General features: G+C 39.2%; 1 protein-coding gene across 3 annotated transcripts in view; it reads left to right on the forward strand.

The window, feature by feature from the left end:
• SCAPER (S-phase cyclin A associated protein in the ER) overlaps nucleotides 1-12353 on the forward strand; it is a 292144-nt gene that overhangs the window by 218178 nt on the left and 61613 nt on the right. For all 3 annotated transcript variants that reach the window (XM_063449439.1, XM_063449440.1, XM_063449441.1), the window contains exon 23: nucleotides 3033-3148. In XM_063449439.1, the coding sequence (XP_063305509.1) occupies nucleotides 3033-3148 (116 nt within the window). The remainder of the gene's footprint in view (nucleotides 1-3032; nucleotides 3149-12353) is intronic.

The raw sequence follows: 12353 nt of genomic DNA on the forward strand, positions 1-12353 counted from the left end.
GAATGGCCAGCTGGTCCTGTTTATTAGCCTTATTTCTCACATCAGTAGGTAGCTAACAAAATTTCAGCGTGTTTCTTTAGTAATCCAAAACAGAATTTTTGATAACCCTGACAATGGACAAAAACTTTAATACTCTTATAGCTCATTTGGCGACACCCCCACAGATAACCTATACCAGGCATAGGCAACCTTTGGCACTCCAGATGTTTTGGACTACACCTCCCATGATGCTTTACCAGCATTATGGGTGTAAGAGCATTATGAGGGATGTGGTTCACAACATCTGGAGTGCCGAAGGTTGCCTATCCCTGGCCATTTGCTCATCAGACTCTGTCAACGGAAATCCATATCCAAAATACCAACCGGGTCCCTCTGCACTACAGGTACAGAATCCCCAGACAATTGTTTTGGCCTCCTCAGGTCTTGCTGATGACTTTCTAGGCCAAAGATTGCAATCCTTTTGGGATTTAGTGGTCATGTGTAACCATTACCTTAACCTTACTGAAAAGCATTTTGGTTTTGACTCTTTGAAATGATTACTTGGGGAAATTAAAGTTAGCAACGGTTATGACTGATTAAAATACATTTTATATAAATAATGCATTGTGAATGTATTTACATTTAAAATAAGGGTTTGGACAAGCTAGGTTTAACGATTTATTTTATTTTCCCCTGGTATGTGGACAGCATTGCTCAGGAGTATGAAACCAAGATACATTATTCCATCATGAATTGTAGCTGTCCAGATGTCTGAGGTTCCTTTAATTATTTATTGATAAAATATTTTACCAGGAAAGATACATTGAGATTTCTCTCGTTTTCAAGTATGTCCTGGGATCCAGCCTCCTCTGTCAGGTCTTCTGGGCCCAAACTTGTAGCTTTTTATTGTATCTGCGGGCAATCTATTTGGTCTATTTCCAGTCTACCTATTTCTGGCCCTAATTTGTATCAACCTGAACACAGCCCTTGTTCCTGCCTCCAGAATTTTTAGTCCCTGCTCCAGTCGTGGGTCTTGACATGACTTGGCTAGCTATGACTTTAAGTGGGAATGAATAATGGATTTGTGTTATTTGCCTCTGTTCTGTTAGCACTTATTACAATGTTAAGGCCTGGTATTATATGTATCATACACATGGGTTAAACCTTTTTTGGCTGGCGATACCGACTAGCCAGGTCTTTTTAGTCCTTTTCTTGCAACTGGAGCTGGTAGCCCATTTTGTATGACTAAAAACAGATGTGATTCTTACTCCAGTATCCCTGATAGCTCAAGTCCACGCTCCACTTAAAATAATATAGCTGGATAGCTGGTGCAATAACCCAGTTGGTTGATGCTCCAACTGTACCACTTATTCAACTCTCAACATTTCAGTATTTTTAAAATATACGAGCATGCATTCATAATAAGGTTTTCATTTCAGTAAATACTTAGAATGGCATCATCTGACTTGCTATTGTGCTATGTGGTTTTATTGGGGCAGGCAGCTGTACCCATAATGCAAACTAAATAATACGAAGTGTGCCTGGGTTAGGCAATTCACCTTATCGCACTCCATTTCCTTATCCAGTCATTTAATATTGGACGAAATAATCCATCAGGTTCAATGGCAGTTTCACTAATCTGCATTTTCAGGGAATTTTATCTACTATAGAGTCGCAAATCCTTTAATGCATTGCAGTCAACCCAAGTCACTCTTGTGAATGTCAGCACCGACCGCGATATTCGTTTCACATTAACACTTAGCCCCATATATATTTTTTCTTTACTAGTAACTCTTCTGTTATAACTTCCCAGACAGCAAGACAGTAAATTCTGTGTCTGCAGGATTCTCTAAAAGCCAAAGTGTTACTTAGAAATGAAGTGAATACAGGCTTTTTATTGTTATTTTTTTTTTAGATACTCTGTCTTGGAAACGCAAACCTTATGCAATTGGTGAATAAAATGGATTAAATCTCGATTCCTTTCCCTTTTATCCACTCACACGCTGTCAAATTGCCCTTTATTCTAGCTCTGTGCTTTGAAGATTCCCTGTTATTTTACGGCATCCTCTAGGGGCTACTAAATACGTCTCTAAAAGCTGATTGGCGTTTGTGTGTTTTAGGGCTGAAAACAAAAGAACTATCCTTTTAACATATGAAAATAATTACCAACAATACCCCTTAAGTGTGATTAAATATTTCAAAGGGAGTGTATAACTTCTTTAATTAACGCCTTTGTCAACCGTCGGATCATGATATGGGTTAATATTTCTGCTTGGCTAACTCACTCGGCAGTGGACCATTGATATCTGAACAAATTCCGTATTTACAGAATGATTTTGGAGATCTTCCACCAGAATACGGAAACAAATCGTTCTGTGTGTTCCTATTCCAGTAATCCATGAATTTGTATTTTATCCATTTAAAGGGCAGAAAAAAAAAACGTCTTAAGATTAGCCTTCAGTTATTTGCTTTCTATCATTTATACCTGCTGTATAGCGAGGGGAATTGATGTTTTCTTTATTTTATATATTAATCTACTGTTTGTTTGGTTTAAGTAATTAGTTTGGCACCACAGTGATGCCCTGTCTTTATCTGGCTAACAGGAATCCACCCTGAGGGAAACTTGCTGTAACAGTTAATATTCTTTAAAGGCACATTGGAGCAGGTGTTTGCCCCTAGAAAGAGCATGGTACTTAGCAGATTATGTTACTTTTTTAAATGACCGACACATCTGTTTGACCGAGTGCTCCGGTCGGCCAAGGTAATTCATTAAATGCAGCACAGCCGACACTTTCAACACCTCATGTAATTAAAATAAAACACAGCTTGATGCTCTTTCCAATTTAGTTTGCATCTACAGAACTACAAAATGTGTCATCACTGTACTAGCTTAATGAGATGGGTACGGTATATAGTCAACAATAACCATACAGACAAGAACTTTCTCTGACCCAATACTATGTTCTTGAAATGCTCGCATTGGATTTCTAGTTTAATAGTGCTGCTGTTTTTTTTTTTGTTTGTTTATTAAAAGATTTTTTCATCCCCTCCAGATTGTTGCCGATCAGATAGCATTCCAGACAGCAGGTGGACTGTCCGTTCTAGAACAGATTCTGCAAACAACAGCACCCATGGGCAACTCCGGTACAGCCTCCCGTGTGCCATTCAAGTAAGTTTCCAGTGTTTGCAAGCGTGTACAACACCCAGGAGAATGAGGAGTTCCCAGGGCTCATAATATATGCATATATTTATATGCTCATTCAGTTATGGCCAGGCCATTTGGCTGTGAATGAATAATGCACTGGATTACAGAATTATGTTTAAATGCACAAACATGACATTTCCCCACACTACCCGGTCTACCCAACACAGCGTTAGCCTCACACAAGCCAGGATTAATAATTCATTTGTGAGGATCTGTAAATGGATTTGGTTATGAGTTGAATGCTAAACCGAATTGTATGAATTACATCACTGATTCTACATAACTAACAATTTAGCTAATTTCCTTTATCTGATCTTACAAATAAGTAAATAACTGTCTGCCAAAGTTAACAAACTCAAACTTGCATTATCCAGTGTATAAATGTGCATACAACGTTTTACATATTTGCTGTGTTTTGTGTCTTTGTTGCATTTATAAATCTCCATCACTATTCTCAGTGGCAGACCGAAGAAATGCCAGTACATTTACAGCCTAGAGTGAAAGTGGGAATCTATCTGGATTTGTACAGCACATTAACAGAACTATTCCTGCTAACAGGCACTAGGAATATTACAAATAAACTCGAAAGATGCGTAATGAAGTCATGAAATGGCATGTTCGTGCAGATGGGAGAAGATAAAGTCTTAAACAATATGTATATGATCGGAATTTGTAATGTCCTCAAGTAATAAGAGCAATATATGGCATAATCTTTGAGTTGATGGATGTTTTCCTACAGTGCCCCCCTCCCACAGCTGGCAGGGAAGACCTAATGCGCAGAGCCTAATTTCTCAGAAACTGCAAAAATTACCACTATAAGGTTAAGGGACATGAGACATTGCACCCAGACCACTTCAATGAGCTGAAGTGACCCTTTAAACCAGTGGATGATCACTGAGAGAGCCCTTCCTGTCAGTCCGGCCAGCTCCAGGAGACTAAATCTCATGTACAGCGGTGCGCACTGCTCCGCTCGACCACGCTACCAGGAGACACACCGGGGTGCGGCGACCAAGAAGGGGAGGGAGAGGGGGGCACTATGGGACATGTGGAGGGGGTGTTAGGGATCACTATGGGACTGGGGGTAAGGCATGGTAAGGAACACTATGGGGGACGGGGGAGATAAGGAACACTATGTAAGGGGAGGTGGTAAGAAACACTATGGGGGAGGAAAGGGGGTGGTGAAGAACACCATGGGACAGGGGAGGGGGGTGAAGAGCACTATGGGAAAGGGGGAAGAACACTAGTGGGGAGGAACATTAAGGGAGGACATTAAGGTACAGGGGAGGGAAGGGAAAAGGAACACTGGGGTAGAGGGGACCACTAAAAGAGAAGGGAGAGGAACATTAAGGGGGGCACTAAGAGACAGAAAAGGGGTGGGGGGGTTTCTACCATACATATTTACACACAAACACACTGCATCCACAACACAAACACACACACTGACTCCACTACCCACACTGCATCCACTACACAAACACACATACACTGCATTTCCTAATCAAATACTCTCACTGCATCCACTACACACACACACACACACACACACACAAATATTTATAAAACATTTAAAAAAAAAAATCTGACTGGCATGAATATTTTGTGCATTTACCCCTTAAAAAAAAGATTTGCAAAAAAAACCTAAATACGGTAATGTACAGAATATCGGTAAGCTATCGACTATCGGCCTGAAAGTTCACAGATTATCGGTATCTGTATCGGCTCTAAAAAAATCGATATTGGTCGATCCCTAGTTCTAATCCATGTCCCCAAAAAATCCACTTCCAAGGCACCTCAATAAATTTGGTTACCATATCCACCATGTTTTCAGGGACACATAATTTTATAATAATCATGAAAAGTGTTGCCCTGCAGAATGTATAATGCATATTCTGCAGAATTCTTCATTGCCTGATTACTTAATCGTATCCACCGTCTTCTGAATTATACATGCTACAGGGCAGCCCTTTTCATATGCTGCCCATCAGTATGTGTCTATGTAATATGTGTCCATGAAAACTTGGTGGATCTGGTAATCCTATCAACAAATCCATTAATAGAAAATGATCTAGCAGGCTTTATTGTGCTATGTGTCAGAAGAAGGGTGCCCTAAGCATTTTGGCCTGTACTAGTCCTAATCCGTAGACTAATGAAGTTTGAAACATGCTGGGCATCTTGTTCTGGCTTTTCTCCCATCTGTTGTCTGATCCACATGATTGAATATAACCTGCTGGATCATTCTCCAGTGATGGGGTTTAGGCCCGGCAAGTCATTTATTTGCTTTTGTATTTTATTAAAGGGACACTATAGTCACCTGAACAACTTTAGCGTAATGAAGCAGTTTTGGTGTATAGAACATGCCCCGGCAGCCTCACTGCTCAATCCTCTGCCATTTAGGAGTTAAATCCCTTTGTTTATGAACCCTAGTCACACCTCCCTGCATGTGACTTGCACAGCCTTCCATAAACACTTCCTGTAAAGAGAGCCATATTTAGGCTTTCTTTATTGCAAGTTCTGTTTAATTGAGATTTTCTTATCCTCTGCTATGTTAATAGCTTGCTAGATCCTGCAAGAGCCTCCTGTATGTGATTAAAGTTCAATTTAGAGATTGAGATACAATTATTTAAGGTAAATTACATCTGTTTGAAAGTGAAACCAGTTTTTTTTTCATGCAGGCTCTGTCAATCATAGCCAGGGGAGGTGTGGCTAGGGCTGCATAAACAGAAGCAAAGTGATTTAACTCCTAAATGGCAGTGAATTGAGCAGTGAAATTGCAGGGGAATGATCTATACACTAAAACTGCTTTATTTAGCTAAAGTAATTTAGGTGACTATAGTGTTCCTTTAAAAGGTAAAAAATGTAGAGCCTTGCTTCTCAACATGAGTTTGGAGGTAAAGTAAACCAAGCAATGGTTGATCAATAATATGGCATATTGGGGATGCTTGTATCATTTGAATCTAGCAGAGCATGTGATAGAGCTAAATGTAATGTGTTGGACAATGTGGGTCTTTTAAACAAATAGAAAGGAAATGAGACACAATTCCGAAATAGTGTGAAGCAATGGAAACGTTAGGATCGTATTAGCGAAATAGTATTTCTGAGGATCAGACTTTTTTGTTAAACATTGAATAATATTGGCTCATCGAAGAGAGGTTGTCTTATATGCTTTGGTTAAATGCAGGTCACTAGCTGCCATCACTAGTATTTACATATCCCTTCAATCCTCTTTCCCCTTACAGTCATAGGCAGCCCACCTGTGACATTACATAACGTATTTATTTGTTCTCTAAGAAAACATAAAGACATCAAAGTAGATGTAGTGGTAGTGTTACTGCTGCAGACACAGCAGCTCTCAAATAACACATATAATACTTTCCTAGAATGGATTTTGTGCATATAGAAAATGAATACTTAAATTTTTCTGCTGGTAGTTATCACTGGTGACATACTATCTAATATATATTTCAAGCACTTGGAACTTCATTCTCTGTCTCTAGTTAAAAGCTGCAATAAGAAGACACATTCATTCTAAGTTCATTCATATATAGACTACGGAGATCTCGTAGTCGTAGATTAGCTTATTTCAGTTAAATGATGTGGTTCTTATAAATCATCTAATATACCGTGCATGAATAAAGAAAAATATGGACCTCTGGTAATAGTACACACAAAGATTTACGGGTCAGTTATATATTGCAGTAGATACATTGCCTTTTGGTAATGTTACCTGTGTGTTGCTACAATGATAAGGGATTTAAACCATCTGTTAGACGCTGCTCTGCCTTGTACATTCAAAAGCTTTAATGAAAAGATCCTATGACAGTTGGTTCCTGCTAGCATTTGTAATAGGATTAACATATTGAAGGTTCTGATTCTAAGCTGCCCTTTAGCAACCCAAATGTCATAGGTCAGACTGTTATTTGTGTGGCACACTAAAGACCACTGTTGGGGAGGGTCAGTGATATAGAAAAACAATTAAAGAGTCAATGATATGCAAATAATACTGTACAGACAATGATCCACAGAGGACTTGGTAGTCCAGAAGATTTATTGGAGAGTCAATAATGTAGACGAGATAGTGGAACACTTGGGATAAAGAAGATATGCTGAATTGTGTGTGATCTAGAAGTGAATTTGATGGTCAGTGTGTGTGTGTTTTAGTAATGATTTTGCATGGTCAGTAATCTCAGAACATATTGTATAGTCCTCATCTAGTATATCAGTCACTTTCCAGCCATATAGCTAACACTTCATTCATCAGTGGATATAAAAGATCACTCTAAAGACCATAACAACTTTATCTTGCTGAATTGGTTACACTGCAAAAAACTCTACCTCTGCAACCTTTCTTTTGAGTGCCAGGGATGTTATCAGAACATGTCAACGCAATATGAAAAGCACATCCCTTAAATTAAAAGGGCTAAATTCCAGAGAAAATAGCATACATTTTTTTTCGCCATGTCAGGCCGCAGATGCCGGATGCCAGTCCTGATGCTCATTAATTAACTGAGAATGTGCATTGGGCGCTCTCAGCCAATGAACATTTAAATTATGCACAGAATTGACATTAGTCAGCCCAGAACTCATGTTCCAAACTGGCTAATGAAACTGCCAGATTGGGGCCACGTTGCACCTTCGTCAGGTAGCACCTATATTTATGTACTGTCTGTAAAACGTTTCATATTGAAATGGTCATGGAGCTTGGAGTAACCCTTTAAGGGTTAGTAGTTGTAAAACGTATGGTAATCAATCTCTTGTGACATTGGTTTTTAAAGAATGTTCACACGGAGAATGCCAATGCTTTTCATGCAGTAATATTGCTACTGATATTCCCTAGTTTGAAGTAGAAATAATTATATATATCTAGCTTTTAGCCTATTCCTGAAATAATCTTCCTGACTTTCCAGTAGTTGAAGCACCAGAACAACTTCCTAAACTCACCATATTTCTCTTAAAAACTATTAGAAATAGTTATATTCATATAATAGAAATATTATATGCATGCCTTTAATCATTGTAAAGTACCATTATCATGGAGTTACATATTATTTTAATTAACAATTAGCAGTTGAGGCTAAGGTGGGGGTGCCCAGCTCATTTATACCTCTCAGCCTCTGTCTCTTGCTCACAATTGCTGAGCTTAAAGGACCACTATCGTGCCCTGAGGGTGCCCCCACCCTCAGGATCCCCCTACCGCCAGGTTCTGGCGAGAGGAAGGGGTTAAAATTCTACCTTTCTCCAGCGTCGGGCGGGGAGCTTTCCTCCTCCTCTCCTCCTTCCTAGCGTAGCGACGTCATCGGCTGAATGCGCATGCGCGGCAGGAGCATTCAGCCGGTCTCATAGGAAAGCATTTACAATGCTTTCCTATGGACGCTGGCGTCTTCTCACTGTGATTTTCCCAGTGAGAAGCACGCAAGCGCCTCTAGCGGCTGTCAATGAGACAGCCACTAGAGGCTGGATTAACCCTCAGTATAAACATAGCACTTTCTCTGAAACTGCTACGTTTATTAAAAAAAAGGGTTAACCCTAACTGGACCAGGCACCCAGACCACTTCATTAAGCTGAAGTGGTCTGGGTGCCTATAGTGGTCCTTTAAGGAAGTCTCTGTCATCTGATAGCATCTGTATATATAATTTGCTTTTAGAGCCATCACAGGCATGAAAATGCTATTCTATACATACCTAGATCCCAAAACAGTCAGCAAAAAGCCCATTTACCTAGATGGCAATGAGCAGTATATCCTTATGGCGCTCTTACACATGATGTAATATCATGTCATTTTATTTTTTAGTAAAAAGCCGTATAGCTTTCCTTTATTATTAATCCTGTATATTATTTCAGTGATAAAGTGATTCTGCATATTTATTTATTTTTTCTTTCTACATGTGATGATATGACATTACCATTCTCCCTTACACCATTTAAGTAGGGTTATTACATTTAGCTTTCAGCAATTTGTAAATTCATCTTGGATACAAATTTTAACCCCTTAAGGACACATGACATGTGTGACATGTCATGATTCCCGTTTATTCCAGAAGTTTGGTCCTTAAGGGGTTAAAGTATTGCAGCTGCCACATTAACCACTGACCTATCGCTCCATCTTAACTGCGGAGGCGCATTCTTTGCAGCAGTCCATGACAACTGGCTTAGTGCACACATGCAAAAATCTTTCAAGGCTAACCCAAGACACCCATCTCATGTACAAAATATGGGGATTTAGAAGCTCAGCTAATGCTGTATTTATGTGTGACCACACAGATTAAACCATTTACTTTAGATCCATGGGTACTAATACGCAAGATGCATCTAGGTTAACCCACTTTATTTACGTTCTATATTGCATAGCGCTTGTTCCCGCTGCAGCTTACCTGCTGGCTGCAAGCAAGTGATTTATGAGAAGTATTTTTTCCATCTCTTGAGAGCTGTGATACTTCCTGGGTCTGTGCCAGATGGCAGTGACTACAAAGCCAGATGGAGAGGAGGAGAGACACCTGGGTCACAGACATTCATACCTTGACATCTTCATTCACTGGCATCAGCCCTTGTTAACCCAGTGACTGCTGGAACGCTTAGCTTTATTCCGCTTGATTAGCAAGAATGAAATACTTCAGGCTACTCTTTAAGATACAAATAACTAGGTTCATACAAGACCTAGTGTAAGACCTTAAGTGTAATTTAATTTAGTGTAGATCTGTCTGTATGTAGAGTTTTCTGAGTGTCTTCGTAGCGCATATCGAGATTCTCGATCCCTGGCAGTCTTGGTAAATGCAATCAGGACTTTTGTTTAAAGGAACACTATAGTCACCTAAATTACTTTAGCTAAATAAAGCAGTTTTAGTGTATAGATCATTCCCCTGCAATTTCACTGCTCAATTCACTGTCATTTAGGAGTTAAATCACTTTGTTTCTGTTTATGCAACCCTAGCTACCTTAAATAATTGTATCTCAATCTCTAAATTGAACTTTAATCACATACAGGAGGCTCTTGCAGGGTCTAGCAAGCTATTAACATAGCAGGGGATAAGAAAATCTTAATTAAACAGAACTTGCAATAAAGAAAGCCTAAATAGGGCTCTCTTTACAGGAAGTATTTATGGAAGGCTGTGCAAGTCACATGCAGGGAGGTGTGACTAGGGTTCATAAACAAAGGGATTTAACTCCTAAATGGCAGAGGATTGAGCAGTGAGGCTGCAGGGGCATGTTCTATACACCAAAACTGCTTCATTAAGCTACAGTTGTTCAGGTGACTATAGTGTCCCTTTAACTACAATATTTACATGTTTGTTTACTTTTTAATATTTTGCAGATTACAACAACAAAAAACTATGTTTCTGCATAATTTTGTCCCATCATTTTGAATGCTAAAATATTTCTACCACATTGGATCATGGGAGTGCAAAGCAGATGGATATTATAAACTTCCTCTAGTCTAGACTGTAAGCTTTTGTGATTGGGGTCCTCATCTACCTATTGTTCCTATATCATTTTGTAAATGTTACAAATTGTTAAAATCCCACCTCTCATAATATTGTAAAGCACTGCAGAATAAGTTGGTGCTATATAAATACAAATAATAATAATAGAAATAGTGCAGCAGGTTAGTGGTAATATGGTGTGATTTTTGTAATCTACATGTTAAGGCTTTACCTGTAGTTGTGGGAGGGGCTTAATTACCTTTTTAAAGGGACTCCTCGCCTTCCCCTGTACCATTTCTTGTCTAGCGATTTGCATGTCCACTCCCTCTATTCACTCAATATGCCTTTATACAATGTTCTCACAATCACGCTATACCACCTTTGTGCCCCTAATACACACACACATATATATATACACAGTATATATATATATATATAGAGAGAGAGAGAGAATAAGCATATGAGTGTGCATCTTTGCAAATGTATAACATGAGTTCTCCTCATGTTAATACCATGTATTTGTAAAATGTTAGCCTAGCCTGCAGCTCTGTGTAATTGGAGAGTTTTAATTAACTGAAGAATATCACGCAGATACAAACTGATACAAATTGTGTTGAGGACTGTCAAGAACAGGACACTTAATTACTAATCTTCTTGCAATGAAAAAAAATGGGTCTAATTTCTCTGGATTTATTTTTTTTCTGTTGAGGCTGTGCACATTCTGTAAATCTATATAAATGTAACAATTCAGGGTGGGGGGGGGGCGGGTTTGGTTATTATTATTATTAATATTTATAAAGTGCCAACAAGTTCCGTAGCGCTGTACAATGGGTGGCTTAACAAACACGTATTTGTAACTAGACGAGTTGGACACACAGGAACAGAGGGATTGAGAGATTGGTTGAATACCTTTATCTAGTGAGCTGCTAGTACCATAGATTCAGCTGGTTCTTGCAAGATGGATGCTGAGAGGAGGGTATTTTCATACAGAAGATGTATGATTTTACATATTATTGTTCCATATGTATTCTTTGTAAATCAGGTAAATAAGTGTCATATCTGTTCATTATGGTTACTTCATATTTTATATATTTTTTTTTAAAAACAGGCATGGCAGTTCAAGCTGTAAAGCCTTTAATGTAATGTTGCAGCCAGTTCAGCTGATGGTATACTCATTTAGAAGAAAAAAAGACATCTAATGGTCTGCATAATTTTTTTCTTTCCTTACAGGGATTAGATTTATTGGCTCCCATCACTATTTTTTGGTTTTCGGGGGTAGATTAACCCCTTAAGGACCAAACTTCTGGAATAAAAGGGAATCATGACGTGTCAGACATGTCATGTGTCCTTAAGGGGTTAAGGTCTTTAGTTGGGATTGGGCGGCTGGAGAAATGATTTTTGGAGGGAGTGAACAATGGTATGTCCACCAACTCCCCTTCCAATATTTATTTAGAACCATGGCCTATGAGTGAATGCTGGAGGAATGGGGGGGGGAGGGTGCTAGGTTCCCTCCTTATCAATACTAGAGCCACCGCCTGCTATATATACTTAAGGCACACTAGATTCCCCCTCCTTCCCACCACCATGTCATAATTAAGCCCTGTCCCTCCGCCATTAGGTGGGGGGACGCTAGTTCTCCCTCCTTTTATTATGATTGGAGCCTGACAGTGCGTGGAAGGTGGGTCCATAAGGGAGGTCTTCAACCTTCATTATACGAATATGGGAGTTCGGATTTTTTTTTCTTTTCATTCTTT

This window comes from Pelobates fuscus, chromosome 3, assembly GCF_036172605.1.
Source record: "Pelobates fuscus isolate aPelFus1 chromosome 3, aPelFus1.pri, whole genome shotgun sequence".
NCBI classification, from domain to species: Eukaryota; Metazoa; Chordata; class Amphibia; order Anura; family Pelobatidae; genus Pelobates; species Pelobates fuscus.